The sequence below is a fragment of the Paroedura picta genome, chromosome 8, assembly GCF_049243985.1.
Source record: "Paroedura picta isolate Pp20150507F chromosome 8, Ppicta_v3.0, whole genome shotgun sequence".
Taxonomy (NCBI): Eukaryota; Metazoa; Chordata; class Lepidosauria; order Squamata; family Gekkonidae; genus Paroedura; species Paroedura picta.
The window spans coordinates 31,008,769-31,035,066 of NC_135376.1; the positions used below are offsets into that span (position 1 = coordinate 31,008,769).

Here is a 26,298-nt window from a genome sequence, read left to right on the forward strand (position 1 = left end):
GAGCTGTTGTTCCAGTCCCAGAGTAGTTTAACTGGATCCAAGGGCCTTCATTCCTGTCTGAGAGCTTTCCTTTCAGTACCACAGCAGTGTCTCTGGTCCCAGGGCCATCATTCTACTCCAGAGGCTGTCATTCAAGTCTCAGAACACTTGTGCTACTCCCGGGGGCTGCCATCCCACTCTGAAGGGTTGTCATTTCAGTCCCAGAACATTTGCTGTTCACAGTGGCTGTCAGTTCACTTTGAGGGCTGTCATTCCAGTCCCAGTGGATTTATCTGGGCCTGAGTGGGCCTGGGGACAGACAGGGGCCATCATTCCACTCTCAGGACTTGGGAGTTTCTCCACATTTTTATGGCAACTTTTCTGTCCCGTTATATTTTCCCACGGAACCCATGTCAGTCAGCTGGCCTTCCAGGCTCCCAGTACATCCAATGGACCTTCAGGCATCTCCCTTTTACCCCACAGGACATATTTGTTGTTCCCTTTGCTACAGACGGTACTTAGAGAGACACACAGAACTGTCTTTTCAAGGTACTGTTGTATACTTTGTTTTAACCTCTTGAGGCCACGAAGATCTTTCTAGGAGCAGGTTGGTACCCTTGTGAAGGGGCCTATTATTTATGCATCCTTTCAGTTAGGTGGTAAAGGGGTGGCGTGGGGGAAGGGAGAGACTGATGCGAATATTTTTTTTGTTTGTTTTTTACTTTGTCACGTTGACGTCTTTGTCGGGCTTTTCGTCTCCGAGCGGCAGCCCACGAGGCGGCGCTGTTGCTTTACGCTGGGACTCGCCCCTCTCTTTTTCCGCCGCCCCGTTGAGGGGAAAACAGCGGCGAGGTGGCTTCTCCGGTTCTCGTGGGCCGACGATGGAGCGCCGGCAATGCCCGGCCCCTTTCGTGGGGCTGAACGGGCGGCTGCAGGCTGCCGTGTGGCTCCCCCCCCCCCCGCTTCCCCGCCGGAGAACTCCGCGAGGGCTGTGCCAAGGGGCCCCGGGACGTGCCTTCCTTGCCTTGCCCTGGCCGCCTCTCCCACGAAAGTGCCATCAGCCTCCCCGCCAGTGGCGCGCCCTGCAGCCCCGCGGTCCCGGCAGAGGCAGACGGGAGCGAGCGAGCGGTCCGAATGAGCGCTGCTTGCCGCGGGGCTCCCTTCGGTCCCTGTCAGCACCCCGTGTCCCGGCTGCGAGCGCCGCCTCCCGGGGGTCTCCCCTTGGGAAAGGCGACAGCCGGCGTGGCGGACACTCCCCGGCGGGGGCCAGGCCAACCAACCCAGGGCAGAACTTTCTTTCGGGGCTGGGGGCAGCTCTCTTAGGCAAGCGCCAGGGGTCGGCAGGGGACGAGCCGGAGCCCCAAGGCAGGCGCGGAGCCTCGCCGCTTCCACAGCCCCCCTCGGAAGGACAGAGGGCGGGCGGGGGGCTGGCTGGCGGTCTCGGAAGCGGCGAGCCCGGGCCCTGCCGATCCTTCCCGCGCCTCAGGCTTAGGAAACGCGCACCCGCACCCTAAGCGCTCCCCGCCGTTCTTTATGATCCCTGGCAGCACTGCGGGCGCCAGTGTCCCGGCTGCCCGCCAGCCTTCCTCCTCCTCCCGAGCAATTCGGATCCAGCCCGCTGCTGCGGAGCTGCCCGAGCCCAGGCGACGCGGCGTCCGCCTGCCGAGCGCTCCCCTCCGCCGCCGGCTTCTTGCCCCGGCCGGGCGAGGGACGGTGCGGGGGGCGGAGCGACTGCCGAGGAGCGCGGCCGAGGCCGGGGGGGCGGGGCTTGGACCGCCAGGGGCTCCTCCGAGAGGCGAGCGGCGCTGATGGACGCGAGGACGTCACGAGGCCGCCCCGCCCCCTTGGCAATGTCTACAGCGTGCTGCGCTCCCAATTTAAGCATTTATTCCACTGGGATAGAGGAGTGTGGAGCGGCGCTGGCACCAAAAAGCCATGGCTGGGATTGTACATGTCGCCGTCTTCGCGGTCCTCGTTGGGATTAGCGAGGGGGTCACCGGCTCGCGGGTCTACCCGGCCAATGAAGGTGAGTGAGGCAGGCGGGCGTCCCGGGCTGGTCCGAGGCTGGCTCTCCGCGGCGTCCAGGAGCAGCGCCGGGAGGTCACTGGAGCGCGGGCGCTGCAGGAGCGGGCGGCGGACGCGCTCCGGGGCGAGTTGCAGCGGCGGCCAACTTGACATCGGCCGGCGGGACAAAGTTCTCGCCAGCCGCCTGCCGAACGGACAGAGGAGTCCGCGCTCGATTACCTGCGGCGATGGGTCCGAGCGCGGCTGGCGAGCCAGAGGCGCCTTGGCTTTTGGAGCCGGGGTGTGTGTGGGGTGTGTGTGTGTGAAGGAGCTGCGCGGGGTTCCAGTGCGTTGCGCCCTTCGGCTGGCCAGGCTGAAGTTCGCCGGCGTGGAATTTGCCGCAGACTTGACGTCCCGGAGCGCGCGCGCCGCCCGCGTGGGAACTTGACCTGGATTTCCAGCCCGCCCGGCTGGTCTGCCCGAGGTCTCCCTCCCCTCGCGCCCCTTGGCCGCTGGGATTGGGAGGCGCGGGCCGCGGAGGCTCGCCCCCTCAGCCTTCCCCACCTGGACGCCTCGCCGGACGCCCCTCGCGCCCCCTTGGGAGGCTGCTGCGTCCCGCGCTGGCGGGCGCCTTCCCCGGCCGCCGGGACTTCCTTCGGCAAGAGGCCTTCAGACAGACGTGGCGCGGGCCGGGGGCCGGGGGCTTGGTGAGGACGGGGGACACGCGCGCTGGCTGCCCTCCCGGACCTCCCTGGCTGGGCGCGTGTCCCCGTGGCCGGCGTGCCCGCGACCCGTCCGGCCCGAAAGGACGCTGGCGTGTCTGTGGGGGAGAGGGCCCTCTGGGATGGCTGGAAACGAGCGACACTCCCGCTGCAACCTGTTCAGTTCATGCTGTGTAGACAGAGGCCTGAACGGCAGGGATGCACACAATAGACAGCTTAAACTTGAAACTGGGGAAGCCAAGGCTCCGCAGAGGTTTTTGCTGCTGGTGCCCGTAGCTGAGGGCTGTTTGCCGGGTCTCTCTCTCTTTCTCTTTTTTTAATTTCCCCCTCCTCCTTTGCTTTCCATGCTCTTCCTCACCCACAACCCCAACTTTTATTTATTTATTTCTCTGGCCTCGTTTGTCTGTTTTGCGTGCATCCAGAGGCTTGTAGCAATAGTGCTCTCTAGTGTAGAAGTGGTAGGCCAGTAGAAGATGGCTTTGTCTCCTTGTTAAAAAAAATAGTTCTGCATTCTTGATCTTTAGGAAGGGCAGAGGGCATATTGCACAACATTTTCAGATGGTCTTTTCTGGCTAAGAAATCAGATAAATAATACAACTGTCCTTTTTACAAAACAAAAGGAGGGGTGTCTCCCCCTGTTTGTTATAGTTTAAAACTCTTGACTTATGATTTATTTAAAACCTGTGGTTTTTGAGGCTCTTCCTTGGGGAGAGATTGAGTAGCTGCGATTTCATTGAATCTGTCTCGGCATCTTTAAATTGAATCTGCACCGGGGGAGCCATTTTTCACTCCTAACACACCCCCAGCTCTCACTCCATCTTTAACAGGGGTCTCCGGAGGGGCAGCAAATACAGCAGTGGGCCACGGGACAAGCTGTTCACCTTGTGTTTCCCTCTTTTGTTTCCTACAGAACCAGCCCCCGTTCATTTCTCATAAAGGCAGTCTCTCATCTGGGTGTAGTTAGAAATGTTAGCCTGGGAAAAATATAAAAAATAAAAAATGCACCCGCTTTTCTCGCATGGGCCATTAAAGCACCCAGAAAGTGGGAACAACATGTTAACTTCACTGATCATGTTGCATCCATTTGGGATATGCTCTGTGTCAAACTCTACACTGTGCCAGCCGGTGATATTCATGAAATCTGAAAAGGCGTGCATTTGAGTGGCAAACAGCAGAAACAAGGATTGTCATTCTGCATCAAATGAAAGGACCTTGCAAAAGTTACCTTTTGGATAGTCCAGATGCTAAATATTAGACTTCTTACAGGTGTATATAGCCCCACAATGTTCAGTCATTGTCTTTAACTTTGTACACACAATGAAATTAGACAGAATAAAATGACCGACAGAGCCTTATCATTGTTTCTGATTTGTCAGTTTTATTTCTAGGTATCTTCTAAATGAGAACTGTTTCTTTGGGGGTTTACCCCTTGATTACATTTCAAGGACTGTGCCATGCTGTAGTGGTTAAGACAATAAGCACTGAGCTTCAGACCTCCCTGCAGTCTCAAAACTCAAGGCAGTGGCTTTCGGAGGCTTGGCTTCCTGACTGCAATGTGACTTAGCCTGACAACAGACATGTAAGGTCACTGAGATATATGAAATGCATTTAATGCTCTGTTGGCATCAGTCAGAGACAGGGCTTAAGTTGGAAGGTAACAATGCATTAAAAACATGCCATGAATTACAGTGGGCTTCCACTGTGACTGGCTTCCTCTGTATCTCAGGGCCTTTAAGTATTTAATGAAAGCTTCTGATGTGAAGTTACACAAAGGCTATGCTGGTAATGATATTGACATGAATGTAAAAAGGAAAGTGTTGATTTAAATCTTAGTTGAGTAGGAGCCTCCTCTTCATATATGGAAACAGTTAGGTAAATGATTTCTGTCACTCAGCCTGAGTTTCAGCAAATTGACATTTTAATTAATATATATATATATATATATATATATATACATACATATAAATATATATGTGTTTTTCTTTTTCGTTTTGCAGTTACCCTATTGGATTCCAGATCAGTTCAGGGTGAGCTTGGTTGGATAGCAAGCCCTTTGGAAGGAGGGGTAAGTTCTGAATTACTACGATCAATATGCTAAAGGGAGATGATTAGTAACTTTCTGGCAAATCTGAATTGCTCGATTATTGTTGATTGTGGTGGGAAGGTCAGATTTCCCATATGGCCTGTGTTGCGAATTATACTTTGTTGGAGAAACCTTATACTCCCCATGGATAGCTCTGTCATAAAATAACCATAAACTGAAAGTGTGGAAAGGGACTTTAAAAATCAGGAATTTAGTAGAATAATAATACCTATTTTATAACTAAATACCACAAAAAAATTCATCCTGGTGACTAAAGGGAATCCACACCTGTTTCCTCTCAAGAAATGTCTCGGTTGAGGTTGCATATAGAATAACTGTGATCCACTTTTTAAATGAAGGGACTAAGGGGGACTAGAATATACCTTGAAGCATTTCTAGAGGTGTGATTCATTCATTTAATTAAATCATCACCATGCATCTTGATGGTATTCTGGTTAATGTTTGCAAGTTTTCCTTTTAACATCAGGCAAAATGTCAGATTACTTTAGGGAGAGGCATGGATGGGGATGACATTGTGCAAAGGGAAGCAGACCTAAGTGCTTTAATCCATTGCTGAATGAAGACTGTTTAACACGTTTGCAGGTTTGATGTTGGGAGAGAACCAAACTGCAGCTTTCTTAGCTACCTTCGCACTTAATTGAGCAATGGATTTTGAGACCGTAAACATGTGACCAAATGCACAATGGTGCTGAGTGTGTCGTAATTCTTGCTGAAGATGTTGGGTAACCAAAAGGACTCAGCAAGTCCCAAGTTTTATTAATTACCCTCCAAACTTTATTTTCATAGTGTGAATATTAAGAAATTATTTGAGGGGTGGTGAATGTTCAAGCAATGCCCAATTGATTTCTAGTTACATTGAAATGCTCTCAAATCCCTTTAAAATTAAATGGAAACCTCTTCTGACTGTGCTCAAAGGCAAACAATGCATGCCTAAGTAAGTCCAAATAATTAAAAAGCAAAGTCTTGAAAGATTACCAGATGTGTAATAAACACAAAGGCAGATTCTTTCAATGCCCATTAATGAAATATATAATGCAGTTCAACATTCACTTATTCCCGTAATTAAAAAGAAGAAGGGAATGAAATAGTGGCAAGCAAAAGGAATGTGAGGCTGTTTATTTAGTGATGCATTATGCATAAGCTCTGAATTGGTCTTATCATGGGAAAATGGAGCATTGTCCTGCCCCTATTGTCACTCTGCCTGAACTTGACTGCAGTCAAGTTGTGCTCTGCCTATGTACTCTGTGGTGTCCCTTGAACAGGTTTTTCCCCCTCTCCCCAAGAAAGAGGGAGTGATTGGCAGGCCTCTGCTGGTGCAGACAGCGCACATTCACTGCTGATTGCAGGCAATTGCCCTCCTCTTTTGACAGTGGGGAAAAGTACAGCTTTATCTCAGTGAAAGTCAGGCATCTCAGTTAATCCTGTACCCTGGAAAGGAATTAGTCTTTTTGTTGGAGCATCCAGGGCCATCCCTATCCGTAGATTCAGATCTCTCTATTTTGAGTAAGTCAGTAATCACATTGGTCAGCAAAGGAATTCATAATAATTGGCTCGTGCATGTGGGTACCTTTATATCTCTGATTTCATCGACATCTTTTGATTCCCTGCCCCCCAGTCTGAGGGCCCAGTCTGCATTAAATGAACATGACTAGCCCCCTAATGGTCTGTGCGCACGCGTGCGTGCTCTAGCGGTGAAAAATTCAAGTGGCCACAGTCTTGTCTGCAATACAGCGTCCTTGGAAGGATTTTTTTTTAATTCTGATTTAATATGCTGCAGATTTCCTCCAGAGTATCAGATAGTGAATACTCCTTTCTGTTTCTTCTTAAATGCCAAAAGATGTAGCCCTCAAAGACCAGTTTATATTGTCTTTAGCCCTCTGTACGCAGCAAACCCCATTTTATAGAATCAGAGCAGCTTGAAGTGTGAAGTATTTTATGTGCTAATATGAGACGCTGGAGATAAAAATAGGCCACTTTGCCCATGAATAGCGGTATTACTAAATCCATAGCAGTCCTAGAGGAATAAATGTGTTACGTTTTAAATTTAATTAATGATTCACTTTTAAAATTCACAGTTGAAAGGATATATTGGGTCTGGAATGCTTTACTGTGGATTGTTCAATCATGAGAAGAGTTGGTTTTAAAATATCCCCCAAAATAAAGCAAACAAAAAAAAAAAGGCGTGTGTGTTTTCTTTGACCACACATTTAGAGTTGTTTCAAATAACAATTTACAATGTGAGGCTCCTTGTGTTCAGTCGTTTAATCATGAAATAAATATCCAATTCAGGAAAGCTCTGTACAAAACCTAAAGATCAGAAAACCTGAATCAAAACCCTGTGAGGAATTTTGCAGCGAGAGCCCACTGATTGTGACCTGTGCTCTTTTCAGAGGCTTAAGTCGGCTTTGCAGCCAACCTTATAACCAAGTCTTCTTTTGTATAAGCATGCTAAAGGAAATCCCATTGACAATTCTTATTTCCTTCTCTTCGGTTTCTCCTTGTCTCTCTCCCCCCCCCCCCCCCATTGATACAGGGAATGGAAAGTGATGGATCATAAAGGGCAAAATTGTAACACAATACTAGTTTCATGGCAGTCGTAAATTAAAGAGCTCTTGTCTGTTGTGGGCAACATGTTCGTGTTTAACATTGATAGATGGCTTTCCAGGGTTCCCTGTTATCGGTGACACAGGTTGACACACGGTGTATTGATTTATTTCTCCCCCCTCCCCCTTTTGAATTCACAAGTATCTCTTGGCAGTAACTCAAATATTATCCTCTTGACACTGGTGACTCTTGGTGTTAATTGCTTTAGATCTAGCAGTCCTAAAATATTTTTTTAACTGACAAGTGCTTGCCCAGGAGGTTAGTGGTGATGAACAGAATACATTAAAGGATACACTGGACCTTGTACGTACAGTTTCATTTTTACAAGAAGTTACATTCTAATCATTCTCCGATTTCTAAACATAAATTTCACATGCTTTATTGTGTGAACTAAAATCTCAGCTATTATTTTGCCGAAATGGAAAATAGGTGGCCCCCTCTCTTTGAATCTTAATTCAGCATAACCATGATTCTTTTTTCAAAGGAGGAAACAGAAGAGACCCCAGCGGTTGATTTCTTTCTGTATCATGTGATTAACATAATCTCATTTAACATTTTTCATAGCTCCTATTGACCATTTTCTACTAGTTCTTTTCTCTTATGACATGTTCATCGTGCTCCCTCTGGAACATTGTTTGACACATGTGGACTAAAATTCTTAATCAAGGATTCATTTTAGGGCTTGCTGTGTTTTTTTTAAAGAGACGAGAGAATCAGCACACACTTTGGAGAGGCAATCCAGATTTCTTAAGGCATGGCTGCAGTTCCATTAGAGCCATTAATGTTCTTCAGGAATATAAACGGACTGTCTTGTTTTGAGGTGTGAGAAACCAGAATGGCTTAAAACGAAAATCACGTATGCAAACCAAATAAACGTGAAGGTGTGCTGTAAATTCTACTGATACCACTCAAGGGTGGTGTATTTCCCCCTTCAGATTTTAAAGAGCAAGTGTTATGCTGTTATCCCTTGCCATTTTAATAGATTAGGCCGCCATTCATGTTGATGCAGTGGGATCGATGCTTGTCGCTGCCAGAATATGTGCTCTTGTCACTTCGAACTAAAGATAGTTTAAGGAGCAGAAAAGGCTGGAACTGGCCACAAAGTGTAGATTTGGAGAACACAGGGGAGGAGTGAGCTGGTGTAGTGTAGCATTTGTCATCATGAGGCACATTTAAATATTGTTGCAGCCATGAAATTACAAGCAGCCTCAAACAAACGTTTACTGTGTCAGTCTTATCCTTCTCCTCCAAGTTGTACTGTAGAGATAATTCTAGCCTGCATTGAATAGCTTCTGTAAATAAGGTAGTGACTTTAAAGTTCTGGGTTGAGTGGGACTTCAGTCCTAATACTCTTATAAGCCAGTGACTTCAGTGATCTTAGAAGGTTGTGACTTGCTGTTTAGAATTGCATTGTTATAACTTGCCACAGATAAGGTATAATACCTTCAGCACATTGCTTAGGATGCTTTGTGCATTTTGACTGCAGGGGACAATATCTGCCATAGTGTTCTTGAGCACCTACTAGTGAGGTCCAAACCTATTAAGATTGTGTTGAACGTGGAATATTATACAGGATTCTTTTTTTTTTAAGTCAGTTCTCTGAGAATTTGAACTAGCTTGCTCCCTCTTAGGAGGTAGTTTTTGTTTGAGTATGCTATGTAGCTTTCCTTAATGGCTTTTGGGCAAATGGGATAAATGGAATAAATGAAGCTAATTGGAAGACAGGAATTAAATTTTTGTGGCGCGGGTTTGATTATACTTTTCACACTGTCACGTTTATCCCTTTGCTTCTTCACAGTGGGAAGAAGTTAGCATTATGGATGAGAAAAATACTCCAATCCGTACTTATCAAGTCTGCAATGTGATGGAGCCGAGCCAGAACAATTGGTTACGAACTGATTGGATTCCCCGCGAAGGGGCTCAGAGGGTATATATTGAAATCAAGTTCACACTAAGAGACTGCAACAGCCTGCCAGGTGTCATGGGGACTTGCAAAGAGACTTTTAACCTTTACTACTATGAGTCCAGCAATGATAAAGAGCGCTTTATTCGAGAGAGCCAGTTTGCCAAGATTGATACGATTGCCGCTGACGAGAGCTTCACACAAGTGGACATTGGCGACAGGATCATGAAACTCAACACTGAGATACGTGATGTGGGACCCTTGAGCAAGAAGGGATTTTATCTGGCTTTCCAGGATGTAGGGGCTTGTATTGCCTTGGTGTCTGTCCGCGTCTTCTATAAGAAGTGCCCGTTGACGGTCCGCAACCTGGCGCAGTTTCCAGACACAATAACCGGGGCTGATACGTCCTCTCTTGTGGAAGTTCGTGGCTCATGTGTCAACAATTCAGAAGAGAAGGATGTGCCAAAAATGTACTGTGGGGCAGATGGTGAATGGCTGGTACCCATTGGCAACTGCCTGTGCAATGCCGGGTATGAAGAGCGCAATGGAGAATGCCGAGGTAAGGCCTGCCACATTGTACAGTTCGTTAGGGCTTGGTATACATAATTGAATCAGAGGTGAGAGTCAATGGAATAAAGCCAGTAATTAGCAATCCCTGTGGGATGCAATGGAACAGAGGGGTCTAATGAGAAAGTCCAGCCGTTCCAGGTGGCAGAGCTAAGGAGGGTATAATACTGACAGAACAAACGGCACCTCCATAATCAGCAGACGGCAAAGCACATTGGCTGTTAGGGGGTGGACCAGAACGGGCTTGCACCTAACCACTTACATCTGAATGTCTATAGAAGCTAGGGATCTGAGCTGCCAGTATTTAAAGTAATGGAGTGTCTTTCTCCTTTCTTAAAAAATTAAAAAACGTGTTAAAGCTAGAAGATTCTTGCCAGGTTAACAACTGCAACAGCAACAAACAAGGTTCTCCCCCACCCACGTAACAGAAGGTGGGGCCCCCTTTTTAATTCTTTCAGGATTTTCAGAAATGTAGCTCTTTAGAGTCTCGTTTGAGTATTTCTGCACTGAATAACCCTTGGATATGTGACATGCTGCTTTTGTGAAATATTTTCATTTCTCAGAAAGTCTCCATTGTTTCTTTTACAAAAGGCATGCTAGGAGACTCTAAGAAATGCAAAAAGTCATCTGTTTGCTCCCCCCCCCCTTTGCAATCTCTATCCTCTGCGGAATTAGGGATTAAGAACAATATAAAAGGCAGCTTACTTTTCTTTTTTAAAGAAAAGAAACAAAAAAAGATTTAAAGCTCCCCTGTGAACCCCCTGTGATTTCTAGTTATGCATTATCATGAGTTGATAAGTAGTCTATTACCAGTTATAGATTTGATTACTTCCTTATTCATGTGTTCAGAATCAATCTTTAATGATTTTTTTGACAAATTAATGGCTCTCTGTACTTATTCTGAGGTAAGACGACTGGGCTGGTCCCAACATTGTGGAGTCTGATTGATTTTAAGTGAATTTTGCTAAAAGTAGTCTCTGAATTGCATTGAAAGAAGTTGGTAAAAGAGATGTAGCAAAGCAATTCCCTGCTTGTTTTTCTTTCACAGTCCGTGTCAAATAACAGTTTCTCCCCCACCCCCCAAAAAAACACCCAGATTATGCTGAAATGGTCTGCTGGATCATTTTGGGACAATGTCACGTTTATTATTATGCACTGAAATTAATAGAGTTGGCAGGAACATAGCTCCAAGCACAAACCTCTTCCTTTGCTCTCATATTTTCATCAGATGTGTGAATGTCAGTGGGCGAAGGAAGGGGGGGGGATGAGCGCAGCGTCTTCTCGGCTACACAATTATGAAGGGTTGGAGTGAGAATTGAAAAATGAATAGCATCATGACAGGGTACTATGTCTAGAGTAAATTATTCTGTCTCTTGGAGCAGGCAGAAGATTGGGAACCTTTTGTGTGTCAAAAACAAAAGTCTTCCCAACATTCAGATGACATGCTGAGTTGATGTTCTTTAGGATACTGGTGGCATTGAGACAGGGTGTGTGTGTGTGTTTTTTAAGCAATTGTTTCTTTATATTGAAAGCAGCCTTTCTGAGTTGGGCTTTGCATCTTAAGTTATCAGAAAAACAGAGAGGGAGTAAAACTAGGAAGTTTCCCCTGTTGCCTAGAAAGGACTTTGCATTCTGTTTCAGTGAGGTGCTAGGGCTGTATTGGCTGACCCTGATTGATGTAGAATTAAAACACTTCTTAGTCATTGACCCACACATTATTAACTAATCACATGGCAAACAGAACACCATGAAACAAATCTCTGGTGATCTTTCAGGAGGGAAATACAGGAGAAGCATTTTTTTTCTTGAAATCAGTATCATGAGTTGAATGTACCTGGAAACTCCCTGTTAAGCTTTACTGGACTTATGAAAACTGATTATTCACACCTCAAGTTAATGACAAATCTTGATGAGGTCATGTTTAAAGAGAAAGAAAGAAACCTTTGTCTTGTCTGTCTCCCATTATAAAACCAAACCATTAAAGTTTCTTGCACACAAGTAAGCAATCTTAAATAAGTAAGCCAAATCAGTTGTTTGTGGTCTCCTTGCAAAACTTTACGTCTTCCTTTTCAATTCCATGACAAACCCTTTTCTTTATCTGCCATCCCAGAATCCTTGCTTTTTTAGGAATTGCATCTTAATCGTGGTATTGTCTGGGCATCCAAATGTTTGTTCCTTGCAGGTTGGTAACTGAGCCATCTGGGGTTTGGGTATTAAGACTTAACTTTGTGTTTGGTTATCAGTTTCATTCAGCAAAAAATTGCTTCCCTCAATAACCTGAGAAAATAAATGCTGTGAAGAGAAAAAGGTTGTGTCATCAAATTAGAAGGCGTAAGAGAAGAAAGCCATCTCCAGTCTACAAAAGCTTATAAAAGGACACCAACCTAGGACCACAGGGTTGTGAACAGGTTCCATCCCAATTGTTTTTCAGTGTGCCGACTATGGCAGAACAAATGCCAGAGGGGGTCAGAGGTCATTCACTTCCTCATCCATCTTCCTTCTGTGATCCTGAGGTCAGAGTTAAGATTGATTAAGATCTTAGAAGCTTGACAAAAGCTTGGTGGGGCAAAAATGAGCAGGGTATATGCCAAGGCTGAGGGTCTCCCTGTTATTCAGAGATCTAACTCTGTTCATCTCCATGACAAAAACCCTGGAGACAGAACTACATTTCCTCCCCCCCAGTAGTGTATGCTAATTGAGGCCCAAATAAGGGAGTGGTAGACATGCCGAATCTACCAGGTGATGCTTAGGTTGCTTCCAAAGCAGCTGCAAGTTCATTCAACTTTGCGATCCTGAATAACATTTTCTGAATGGTTTGTGTGTTTGTGTGTGTTTAAATTCTGCCTCTTGGTGAAACCACTAAGTGTTAAGGATGTGTGACTCAGATTAAAAGAAGCTTGAACTTGCTGAGTGGTCTCAGCTCAGGAAATTATTCTGTTGAGAATTTGGTAGTCACTAAAGGACAAGAAAAGATAATAAGTCAAAATACCCTCCAAGAAAAACTTTAAAGTCAGTATTCTAAAATCCAGGGATTTTCCTACATGACCTCAGTTCTTTAAATGGGTGTTAACATTTTGAAGCCACCCACTTACCTCTCTAGTTTCAAAAAGAAAGAATGGAAACATATTGGTTTATTAATAGCTAGTGTTTTGTAAGAAAGAAAATGTATGGGGAATATTTTTAATGAAACATGAAATTGCCTTAACTTAGTCACATATTTCAAGGTCAAGATAATTATTGCTTTAAGGCTAAATCTAGCCACCGGCTGATTCTCCTTTGCTCAAATGTATTATTGTGATTGAAATTGTTTACTTACTGGTCTTGATTTCTGTTAAGCAATTTCCTTATCATAGCAACAAGATGTAATGTATGGAAAAAGCAAATAATGTTAAATCAAGCAAATAATAGAATTTAGTGTAATTATTCTTGTGAAGCTAAAAGACAAGTGGGTTTACATTTGTGTGGGTGCTATTTTAACATCAATGTACCATAAAATTCTGATATTTCAGTTAAGATTTTTGAACTTAGATTGGGCTTTTTGCATTGTCTTCTATTTGAGTTTTGATTTCTGAATCAAGCCAATTTGTCAAAAAATCACTCTTATCATTTTTGATTTTTCCTTCCATTATTGATAACATGTTTTATAAGCATCAGTGATTTAAATAACAATTCTGTTGGCCCTAAATAACCATTCTATTGTTTCTCCAAAAGAGTTAGTTTCAGTCTCTCTCTTTACCCCCCCCCATTGGTTATATGTGTTAATTCCTGCAAAACTACCCACAAGATGCAATTGTTGTTAAAAATCAATGGGTATTGTTCATGAGTAATTTTATGAAGTACCTTTTGAATGTTTCCGGTACAGGAAAATGTATCATATAATTTAAACTGAAAGTTATATTGTGGTTATTGTTGAACAGATTAACAGGCTGTATACATTAAGGTTTTCAGATATAGTGTGAATACTTAAGTGCACGATGTAGGTGTGAAAGATGCAGTCTTCTGAGAAATTATGTAGACATGTTTAAAAAATCTTTACAAAAGTAAAACAACTTATAATTGAATGAACAATAGCAATATGCTTATAGTGTACTGTTAAAAAAAGTTGGATAGAAGTCTGAAGTCACTGAGCTTTTAAAGTGTGACTCTGTTTAGGGTTGCACTATTAAATGTGTTGCAGATTTTTATTTTTACAGCCACACAACTGAGTTCTGGGTTTTTTGTGTTGTTTTTTCCATAAATATACTGCAGTTTTTCCTCCTGCAGATGTTCATTGTAGGCTAGTCATGACAAAGGGTTTTGAACACTATGTGAAACTATTCTAACTTATGGGGATGGATGCAGAAGGAGAGTTTAGTCATCACAGGATTATGTATCTTTCTAATGACATGGCCCTGTGATCTTTGTTGTGGCTGTGAGAAGTCTTGAGAAAGGAAAACTTCTTCTGTCCTTCATCTGTGTTGAATATCTCTTTTCTTTTCTCCCTTGCTCAGCTTTCAACTGTTGAGATCAAAATCGACTCTAATTTCATTCGATTATGCCTCCTTCTTTTGAAATTCTTTTGGGGAGCAGGTGAGGTCACATAGTTTCATGAGCTGGAAATAATTAACACTTCCATGACTAAATGGTCACTTTATGAATATTCAGGATCTGTTTCACCCTCCCTGGGAAGCAAACATGTCGGGTTCCTTTCTCATTACTCCCATTGGAGGATGGGGAAGTTTCCCCTGTGAATGAGGATTGTCAGCTGTCTGGCCAGTTTGCCTTTTGCATGCAGCAGATTCCTCATTTGCATATTTTGTATACACCCTCATGCAAAGTAGCCCACCCATTTCCCACTTTCACAAAGGAGATAAGAGCTTCCTTTGCAAAGTTCCGAGGAGAAGCTCCGTCTGTTTACGCCAATCCCCAAAGTCTTGGATTTCATGCAAATTAATTCCCTTTTGATTTAAGGGCTTTGTTTAAGAGATAGGGAGCGCTATATTTGAACAGGGCTTGTTTTGTGTCCAGGCTCCTCTGTATGACTAGAGTTTGATTGTTACACCCCCCACCCCCCAAAAAACAATCCCTGCTTGGGGCCCTCACAGTCTTTTCAAGTTTTCTTAGAAAATGCTGCCTACAGACGATGTGCATAAATGTGAGATGAAGTGTTCACTCAGGATATGAACCATATCCATGTTTCAAAGTCTTAGAAATATAAGTGACCAGTTAGATTCCATTTAGTGATATTGGGCCCTTGGCCAAGATAGAAAAGTACCAAGTGTCCAGTTTTTTTATTGTAAATCGTCATAAAGTTGTGTGGGTTAAGTTGAGCCTTCTCTGGATGAAAAGTCTACTCTCACTTTGAAGGTAAAATAAATTGGATGTGAAGGACAAGGACTGGAACAGAAATAAAGATCATCATTAAATAAACCTTAGTGACATCACAGTTTACCAACAGTGTTTAAAATGCCTCAGAAAAGAAAAACCGATTTGTGTAATCATATTATATATATAGCCTTCATTTTGAGCTCTCTCTCCCCCCCCCCCAACAATTCTTTCCCCCAAAGTGTTGATTTAAAGCTGTCTTTTACCTGATATAGAATCTGGATACAGGCTCCACAGTGAATACTTCCTTGACGCAGATTGGTTGCAAGGTATATTGCATACTTAGAGCTCATGCAGCACATATACTTTTCAGGATTTTTCAGTGGACTGTTTTCATTTTTGTGTTTTTATAAATCAGCAGTCTGAAATTAGAAGCAAACTCCATGCTAGGTCTGTTTTCTCTAAACAAACAGAAAAGGGCAGATTTTTTTTGCCCCCTGTGAATATGAGCACAAAGCTTTTTGATGCGCAATTAGCGTCTAACTCAAAGTTAATTTCACAGAGCAGTAAACTGCAGAGCGTCAGGCCATGTGGCATAATTAAGCAGAGGTTTAAAACAACAAAGAAACGTGCAGAAGCACTGATTCAGTCCTGTGAGCGTTGAAGGAAGTGAGACAACCCACCCCCATGTTTCCTTTTAAGTATAATTGGGAGGGTTATAAGGATTAAATAATATCAAGAAGAACCTCTCATCTGGCCTGTACTTTCATTTAAGGTGTCAGTAATGGTAATTTTCTTTCTCAAGGAATCAGAAAGGTTTTTCAGCCTTTATGAAGCCACACTCTCGTAAAATTTCTAGATCTTCCACCCCTCTTTCCCAATAATAATTAAAAAAATAATTGGAGAAGTCTGCTTCCCACTGCTGTGCTTCATCCATAATGCTACATTCTACCTCACCAGTTGTCTTCCCATTCCACGCTCCCAACACCATCCTCCAACCCCGTAGTGGCCTTTGGCCACATGGTCAGTCTGTAGTAGGGTTGCCAACTTTCAACTGGGGTCTGGAGATCCCTTGGAATTACAGCTGATCTCCAGGCAACATTAATCCATTCAACAGGAGAAAATAATTCCCTTGGGGGTCAGACTACAGGGTATTATACCTTGCTGATGTTCCTTCTGTCCCCAAACCCTGCTTTCCCCAGGCTCTGCCCCCACCTATCCAGAAATTTCCCAACTCAGAGCTGACAACCTTGTTTGGAGGTTTGATTGCTTCATTCTAACCTTGCTCTGGATTAGATTATCACCCCCGCTTTACAGTCAGTTTCTCTACCTTACTAGGAGAATCTTATGCGACAGACAAGCAAGGTTGGTCTCTACTAGAGTGAGCATGGAAAGAGCTCCAAAATGATTTGAGATCCTTCTCTTCTTCTTATGCACCATGAGCTATTAGTTATTTATTTGTTGGTGACTGGAGAGTCTTACTTCCAAATGGACAAAATATGCTTTGCGCTCACTCTGCTCATATCCTGTGAACTTTGGCTTGTAGTCTTTTTTGTGAGATATCTGTGAGATATTATTTGGTGGCCATTACTGCCATAACTTTTGAAAGGCCAAAAAGAAACCCCATATCTTCTCACAATGTCTGAGGAGAGGGGGAGGGATTGTGTGGTGAGTTTGAAGCTCTTTTCAGGCTTCTCTGCAAAGCATATCAGCATAGTTAGTGTTGCATTTAAACTAAGACGAGATCATGAGTCTTTTTCTTAAAAGAGATGATCTTTAAATGATTGCATTTGTTCAGTAAATTACTTTTCTAAAACATTTTTCAACCTTATATTTTTTAAAGATAGAACAATAGGAAAGGCCTGCACAAAACCTGCTCAAATCTTATAGGAAAGGCTGGGCAGACCTACCCAAGTCATGCAGGGTACCATTGCTAGTTTAATTTTAGAAATGGAAGTTAAAAGAGTTCAATAACACCTTCACTGAGAGTTCAGCTGCAGCATTTCATGTCCCTTGCAACATTTCCCTTCCCCGCATCTCATAAATGTGACAAGCAAAGTCGCATCTGTGGAACTTTGCCCTGCCTTCACAGTTGTTAAAAACAGTGGCTACATTTTTCAAAAAAAGTCAATAGGCTTCAAGCCCGCTTAGAAGCTGTATCCAGAGATTAAGAAATCTCTTCCTTAATTCCAGATGTGTCACAGCAGCCTGAAGTCATTCAGTGCTGAAGAAAAGACTCTCTGGCTGCATAGAGACAGTCTTCATTATGATTTCTTCACATGTTCCAAGACTCAGTCTTGGCATGGAAAACCAGATCTGGAAATAATCTCATGTTTTTTTCAACAGGCATTGACAAATCCATTGGCCAGCTGGCTAGGAGCAAGTGCCTGTATTCGTCTGGAGAGAAGGGTGACTAGCTGCACACACTTCTTCCCAAGAACTTTGTTTCCATTGCAGTTTATCAATGGTTAAGAAACAGCAGGACTCTCTCCTCTGCTGTATCTTATCTTTTCCAAACGGCAGTGGCAAGGGGAAAGAATACCCCACAGCACAGAGGGGCTTAGCGAGAGAGGCGGGTCTTATCTTACTTGCATTGAGGTTTGGATAAGATTTTTAAAATCCTGCTCTATATCCCAGCATAAATGAGAAAACTTCTTTCTGTTCATCAGATGTGCCAGAAAACTTGGAGAAGAGGAGCTTTGGGAATAAGAACCGATAAAAGCTGCCTAGGAAGCCAAATTGATAGCTGTGGGTTCCTGTTTTTCAGGCTGGGCCCTTGATGCCTCCTGTCCTGTTTCATACGTTATGCCTTCTTTGTGAGGGCCAATTTAGATATGCTCAATGAAAAGAAATGTCAGTGTGCATTTATCTGTGCCTAGCCATTTATGCCAAAAATAGTTATATTTGTGTATTTCTTTAACAGATACCTTGTTATGCTTTGATACTTTCAACATTTTTCTTCTAGAAGGGTACCAATATTGTAAGTAAGCTGGAAATAACATGCAGTGGGAGAAGGAACAGGGTTTAGCGCACTTCACTGGTTAACAAACAGCCCCTCTCCATCCTACTTCAGATGTGAATGAAGTCCAGCAAAGGTGTGTTGGAATTAGGTGACATCTTCTATTATGGTATAGTCTCACAGTTTTAGGAGCTTCAGAATGTGACACTTCTTCTCAACAGCCTGTAGCCCTTGCTGCTATCTTGTACACATGCCCATTTACCACTATAGGATTTTGTGTACTTTGGGTCAGTATGTTCATTTCAATAACTGTCCCTTCTCATGGAGGCAGGATTCAGTATGTAGCAAGAGGTGCTCAAATTCTTATAAGCTCCTCTGGTTGAAGTTACACTGGGTGGGTTAGAGGTGCAGAGATCTGCCCAGAATTTCATAAATGAGTTTGCCAGGGGTATAGGGAAAACTGTTCAGAGAGGGGAGTGCTAGTGCATATGAACCGGAATTACAGGAGATACAAGGCAGCTCCTAAATAGTAGTGTAATGAATATTAATCTAGACTCCATGGCTTCCTGTGTTGTTCAAGAATTTGAAAGCAGATATTTCTCCTCTGTGAACTTCTGATATTATGGAAAGATTGTAAGGAAAAAAAGAAGAAGAGTTGGTTCTTATACGCCACTTTTCTCTACCTGAAGGAGGCTCAAAGCGGCTTACAGTTGCCTTCCCTGCCCTCTCCCCACAACAGACACCCTGTGGGGTGGGTGAGGCTGAGAGAGCCCTGATATCACTGCTCGGTCAGAACAGTTTTATCAGTGCTGTGGTGAGCCCAAGGTCACCCAGCTGGCTGCATGTGGGGGAGTGCAGAATCAAACCCAGCATGCCAGATTAGAAGTCTGCATGCCTAACCACTGTACCAAACTGGCTTGTTCTGCCAAAAGTTCTGCCAAAAGGCAGAACAAGGCACTTTTATTGTCTTTCCTACATTTCATTCTACAAGTCTCATTAATACTAGTATTAGTATATGTGTCAGATAGAATAATGTGTGACATCATCTCCAAAATGACCAACATATGTCCCCTAGCAGTAACTTTGTCACTCTATGCCATTTGTCAATAAAGAAAAGCCACCACCACTAGCAACGAATGCACCTTTCTCTGTCACATTGCTGCAGTGGAAGGAAATGGTGAACAAAAGCTCAGGAGTCTTGTTCCTCCATTGATTCTGTCAGTGTAACATACGAACCTAATTTTCTCCAGGAACTATATTGGTATGAGAATTGAATTACTAGTAACAAATCTCCTTATTGCCTTAGTTAGCAAGATAAACAATAACTTTTAATTTTAGTACACTAAAATATTCAACCTCATCAGCTTGATTGGGTTGGGACTAGATTAGGTAGCCTTAGTGTAAGAAACTGTTGGCTGACATAAGAAAGAGGTTCCATCTAGGAAGCATGTGCTATTGGGGAAGCTACATTCGATCAGCGGTTCCCCCCAACCCCATCAATAAAATAGAATTGCTATTTATTTGCCATTGTGGTGAAAGTGTAATATAAAGATTGCAAGGCAGTTTGTGTTCTCGCTGTAAGAATCATAGGATTATCAATAATATACGTGAATAAATGAGGGTAGAAGAGTTCACTTAATGTTTTGTTGGCTGAGAAAGGCTTATGGAGGATGGGTGAAATACGATTGTCCTAAATTCAAGTCCAATGATAGTTTTTAATTGCTTTTAACTAAGCCAGAGGCAATTCCAATATCTCTTCCTGAATAAGTTATAGATTACCATCTGCTTTAAATCCTTGAAGTATCATTTGAAACAAGTCGATTGATAACAACAACTTCTCTTATTGGCATGGATGGTTTACTCAGCAGTAATGCAAAGCTGAAATTCAGTGTCTTAATTATCCAGATAATCCTGTTTGCTTGTATTTTTAAACTATGAAGTGCTAGGTAATTATTCAATTCTTAATAGAAGTCAAATGGCAATGTAAACAATAATTAGGATGTTAGACTAATGTGCTTCAAAGCAAATTGGATTTTTTTTTCATACTGTTCAGCATGAAGTCCCATAAAGCTAACAATTTAGTGGCAAGGAAACAAGTTCCATTTTGTTCATATTTTATGGTGTTATCTCTTCATGCCTTGTTTGATAGAATAGCAGTTTGCCCCAACGAAGCTGCCTGTTCCATAGCCAAATGTCACTTTAACAATCGGCTCCCTGCCGCTTGCCATTTGGCTATGCTCTCCCATGGCTCCAGATTGGTTCTTTGTCTGCTTCAGTTCCAGTAGGTCAGAGGTTAAACAGAAGACTGATTTCCTCCCACAATATTGATGGCAGGTAAATATGGACAGAACTGGTGCTTGATTAACATGCAGTCCATGCTGAAGAAATTTGTCCCCTGGTGTCTTTTAGGCAACATTGTACTTTTCGATTAAGATTTTTATACTTGCTTCCATTTTTTCCCCTTTTTGAATTACATGACTTTTGAAAGCCTCTGTGTTTTCCTTTGATGTGTTCCCTTAAGCTTTAAGCAGAGACCCTTAATGAGTTTTGATTCCTCCAAGCCTTGGATAAATTTGGGATCTGCGTCAAAAGTCTTTGGGCTCTGCTTCTGTGAAGAATGGCTGGGGATTGTCAGGCTAGATCCAGACCGAGTTGTGAGTTTGTACCTCTTCACATCCTTGTATGAGTAACCTGAACAACAAGTGCAAAGCAATTACTATTCTCAGTCATTTTCTTTTTCTTGTCAGTTTAGTGGCTATCTAACATTTTTCATAAATACTTCCTGAGTCAGTTAATTAAATCTTGTCTTTGTCTCCATTACTTCCATTGTATTCACCCACAACTCAAGGACAGCACAGGCTGGTAACAAAGGCTCGAGGAAAGGACGCGGCTTCTTTTCCAGATATTTTAATCATGCGGTTGTCATACAATAATGCAATTGGGTGCAGAGTTTTGTTTGGTGTGCGCTTCATGTTCTCACCAGCATTTGAGTGACTTGAACAATTGGTTTTCTATACCCACTATCAAGACATCGAAGAAGGGTCCTAGTGTTCATCTTCACTGAAGCCAGTAATGAATTACAGCTGTTCTAATTACACCTTCTTTCATTGTTACCCCAAGAAGGACAGGTGTCTAAGAAAAAATTAATTAGCCAGACTGTTCAGTGGTTTTAAATGCCCTTAAAAATAAAAATAAAAGATAAATAATTCATATTAGTTTCTGTGTGCCCCAAAGTACGGAACAATTTATTGTTCTTATTTTTTATTGAGGCTTCCTACCAGGTCAAACAACCCAAATGTTAATTAATGAACTTCCCCCTCATATTAGACTGCAGAGTTATAAAAGGCTGTTTATTAAGTGTTTCTGACCATTCCCCATGGTTTGCTACAAATAACAGCCCTCTCCATGAAAGACAAATAAAAAACTCAATTCAAATATACTTTAAAAAGCAATTAAAATTATGCCATGTTGTTGGATGCTCGATCCAATTAGAAAAAGCCTCACCATTTTCCTGTAAGTACACCTAAGAAGTTAGTACTTTGCTTTAAGAATTTTCTGTAACTGAAAAAGACCTTCCTACTTGAAAAATATTTCTTTTTTGGAGTGCCTAGCCTACTGGTTGAAATAGCCCCAAGATAAATTAGCATGTTAAAAGAACTGGTTGATATCTTTTCCTCCCCCAGCACCTCCCACTTCCATCTCTCCAGGGCAAGAGAGTTTGAGTACCATCAGGAGTAACACTGTTATGAGATCGACTAGGTGATTTTGAGAGTAAGATTTTGAGAAGGATGGTACCATGGATACCCCATGGTCAAAGCAAGACAGCTTTCCAGATTCTTTTCTACAGGTATTCAAAATTGATTCAGGAGGAATTCACAGCTTTGGGGAACATAGTAGTTCATGTAATTATGGAGAGGATTAGAAGGTAAATATAGGGAGGATGATCAGTGCAATGGTATAAGTTGACCGAATTCATCCTTAAATGTTAGATGTGAGGGCGACCTGGCTGCAACATCTGTCACCCCATTGATTGCCAGGATTGATTCAGCTGATCTGGCTGGTGAGGCAGGTGTCCTGTACCTCCCTCATTGCTCCATGTGTGACCCTCCTGAAGCTGCACACTTGGTGGAAGAGGGCAACCATCCCAGATACCATTCTTTGGTCAAGGGAGTACTCAGTTTTGTAACATTAAACCTAAAACCACTCCCAGTTATTTAGGGAGGGGCACCATGCCCTGCTACTTTCCATGTACATATGAGGGATGATTTCCCCCAACACACATGGTCCACCCTCTGGAAAGGGTGGAAAGGTTCCACTGTGCTGTAGTGTGTGTGTGTGTGTGTGTGTGTGTGCTGGGGTGGGATTGTGTGACATGCGTGGGATTGTGTGACAATGCAGGCCCTCTGTGGCAGGTGGAAAAATGCCCTGTTTGGCTCTGTGGTAGCCAAATGGGACAATTTTTGTCCCTGCTGGAATACCATGTTTGCACGGGCTTTACCTGGCATGGCTGTGGATGGCGGCCGCAGCAAAAACAGGAACACAAAAAAAATCAGCATCAGATGCCCTAAAGCAGGCCTGGGCCAGAAGGGGGATGGGCCAGAATTGACATTGTCCGTGAGCAGCAATTTGCCCTGCTGTAATGCGTTGTCTGGCCCGTCCTTCCTCCCCATGTGTACTTGGTCACAGTTGAAGATTTCTTTGGATTTATCAATTTGGCATGAAAATACAAATCTACTATGATTTTTTGAAATGTTCTGAGACCATAACCTTGATGGATAAATAGCAACCAAATGTGAAGTTTAGAAGCGGACACATTAATTGAAGAACAAGTTTGGAAATTATTTTCAATAACATACTTTGTAATGATGGGATTAAAAACAGAACAAAGCTACAGCAGATATTCCAGGTTTTAGTAATTTAGGAAGAAGAGTTGGTTTTTATATGTTGCTTTTCTCTGCCTGAAGGAGCCTCAAAGCAGCTTACAGTCACCTTCCCTTTCCTCTCCCCACAACAGACACCCTATGAGGTGGGTGAGGCTGAGAGAGCCCTGATATCACTGCTTGCTTAGAACAGTTTTATCAGCACAGTAGGGAGCCCAAGGTCACCCAGCTGGTTGCATGTGGGCGAATGCAGAATCGAACCCTGCTTGCCAGATTAGAAGTCTGTACTCCTAAACACTGGCTGTCTTAGTTGCTTGCTAGGTTAATTGTTGAAAACACTTGTTTGCCAACTGATAAATCCTACCCTGTTGTAGACATCTTGTTGCTGAGATTGTGAAAGATTTTTATGCTTTTCAGATTCTTTCCAAGAAAGAGCTCTGCATTGCTCAAAAGTCTTAGTGACAAATTTGGTTATTTTGTGCATTGTGTGTTCTTCATTCCTTGGGATTTACATGTCGCATTATTAAGATTTAAGGAGCACTGACCTTGACTGCTCCTCTGGCCATAGGCTTTGCACTTAAACATTCTGCTTTTACATTGCCATCTGTCAAGTGTGGCTGATGTTACTTTCACAGAAGTGTTTTAAGAATTAAGGAGTGCTTGCAAAGTTTCATGAGGATGAATAGGTCTATATATTTCCAGGTGGTGGGGACTTTTCTTCCAACTAAGCTGGTTGCTTAATTAGGAAATTATTTTGATTGACGGCTGTATCTGAATGCACTTTGGAAGTATTACAACTGGAAATATTTTCTTTGGAAATATATTCCTGCTTGTCTTACTTCTGGCACTTCTGATTCTAAATGCATTTTCTTGGAAGTAAGACCGTGTCTAGCCAGCTGTAATGGATGGGTTTGGATGTGAGACTGGAGAGAAATATTTAGGCAGTAGGGGAAAAAATGTTAGAAACCAGCTTCAAATTGTTAGGCTCCAGCCTAGTGCAAGGATAGAAAAAATATGCCAAAATTCTCAAGCATCAGCCACATGGATGATCAGCTGCCTGGGATTTTTTCCCCAAGCTTCCTTAGATGTATTATTTCAGTAGCACTGAGACATATAATCTAAGCATTCGATGGCCAACATTGTTTTGTGGGTTCTGCTTTACTTCTATACATTTACTAGGACAGAGATTCCACATCAGACGTACTGGGTGCTTAAGCTGTTGCTGGCACCCTGCTGGTCCAGTAGGGTCTGAACCTTCTGTCTTGAGGCTGGTTCAGGGCATCTTCCATCATTTTAAAATGACATATGTCACTATGTGGTACAATTTATTGATAAATTAAGATATTTAAAGTTGTCCTTTTAAATTGATCATACCAACTGATTCATCAACATAAATTACTGCATTCAGTTTTCTGTTTCAGGGGGAAGTGTATCCATATAGAGGGGGCCTGTCAGTATTTTGTCTCAAGTTGTCATGATGTTCATTGGCCCCAACCAAATGCCTGGTGGAAAAACTCTAAATTGAACTAGCTCTTGGAAAGCCTGCAGCTCTTCTGATAACTCATTCCACAAGGTCAGGGCCAGGACTGAAAAGGTTCTGGCCCTAGATGAGGCCAGATATATTTCTTTTGAGACAGGGATCACCAATTTTTTTATTTATTTTATTCATTTATATATTTATATTTATATACCGCCCTCCCCGGAGGCTCAGGTCGGTTTACATAGAGCATATGAACAATACATGAAACAATCTATATTAATAAAGGTAAAGGTATCCTCTGTGCAAGCACCGGGTCATGTCTGACCCTTGGGGCAACGCCCTCTGGCGTTTGCTGGATGGTAGTGGTGGAGTGCAGAGCTCTTTTGGGGGCATAGTCAGGGAGGAGTTGCCTCAGGTACACTGGGCCCTGACCGCGTATGGCCTTGAAGGTAATTCCCAAAACCTTTAGTCTTATCCAGAATTCAACTGGCAACCACTGCAGTTGGTGGAGAATGGGCCGGATATGGGACCTCCACGGTGTTGCTGTGAAGATCCTGGCCGCTGCGTTTTGGACCAGCTGTAGTTTCCGGGTCAAGGCTAAGGGCAGGCCTGCATAGAGCGAGTCACAGAAGTCCAGTCTAGAGGTGACCGTCACATGGTGTTCCGGGGCCAGGTAGGGCGCTAGTAGCTTGGCTTGGCGGAGATTGTAAAATGTCAGCCGCGCTACCTTTGTGATCTGGGCTTCCATTGTAAGGGAAGCGTCCAGAATCACGCCTAGGTTCCTGGTAGAGTGAGCCATAGAGAGCTGCACACCATCCAGGGCAGGCAGGTGCACTTCCTCACATGGGCCCTTCCTACCCAGCCGTCTTTGAAGGATTGACCTTCAGGCAACTCTGCTTGAGCCATCTCGTCACTGCCTCCAGGCAGCTGGCTAATGCTTCTGGGGGAGAGTCACAGCGGCCATCCATCAGGAGGAAGAGCTGGGTATCATCTGCATATTGATGATAACCCAGCCCAAACTTCCGTACCAGTTGTGCGAGAGGGCGCATAAAGATGTTGAATAGGATAGAATGGTCGTAATTGGAACTAGATGATCGTAATATTATTTGGGGGGTATAGACAGAGGTGTGAACCCAAAATAATTCCTGTATCATTATTTGAGGTTCACTGCTGCAGTAGGAACCTTTTACAGTATTCTTGATGATGGCAGCATCAACTACCTGCATTATGTTTTTGTTCTGATCATTTTGTGCAATCCTGAAGAGAGTTGTACTGTTCTAAAACCACAATAGTGGGCTTGGAATGATGAAACTCAGCTAAGAATGGAACTGAAATGCATTTAAAGAACCATGATATAGGTTTTGAAATTATAAAATATACCAGAGACCCAATGTAATGGTTAGAGCGCCAGACCAGCACTGGAGAGTACTGAGTTTAAATCCTTGTTCGTTTTGTGAAATTCACTGGATAACAGTGTCTCTTAGCCTAATATGTTCAGGTGCATATGAGACAAAGAGGTGGGGGGGAGACTCAGCCTAGCAGCTAGGATTTCAGAGTTTATTTAAAAAGCTTGAATCTTTACAAGCCTGCCCAAATGGAAGAAAAAAGTGTATTTATCACATGGTCTAAAATTTCCCATAATATTCTTGTTGCCAATACACCAGGGAGGATGTCAGCTGTCTATTTTTAATCAATTTCATACCTGGCAGGTAGAAGTTACCAGATGATATATGACTCTTGCAAAGGAAATACTATGGAAATTAAGTTATAAGGCTTAAATTCAGTGTAGAAA

General features: G+C 43.2%; 1 protein-coding gene across 1 annotated transcript in view; it reads left to right on the forward strand.

Annotated features, from left to right (window-relative positions):
- The first annotated feature begins 1,853 nt into the window (after window positions 1-1,853).
- The window catches only part of EPHA4 (EPH receptor A4), a 188,261-nt gene continuing 163,816 nt past the window's right edge, over window positions 1,854-26,298 (forward strand). Inside the window, exons 1-3 of the mRNA XM_077348926.1 lie at window positions 1,854-2,005; window positions 4,703-4,770; window positions 9,212-9,875. Coding sequence (XP_077205041.1) covers window positions 1,915-2,005; window positions 4,703-4,770; window positions 9,212-9,875 — 823 coding nt within the window. The 5' untranslated portion in view covers window positions 1,854-1,914. The remainder of the gene's footprint in view (window positions 2,006-4,702; window positions 4,771-9,211; window positions 9,876-26,298) is intronic.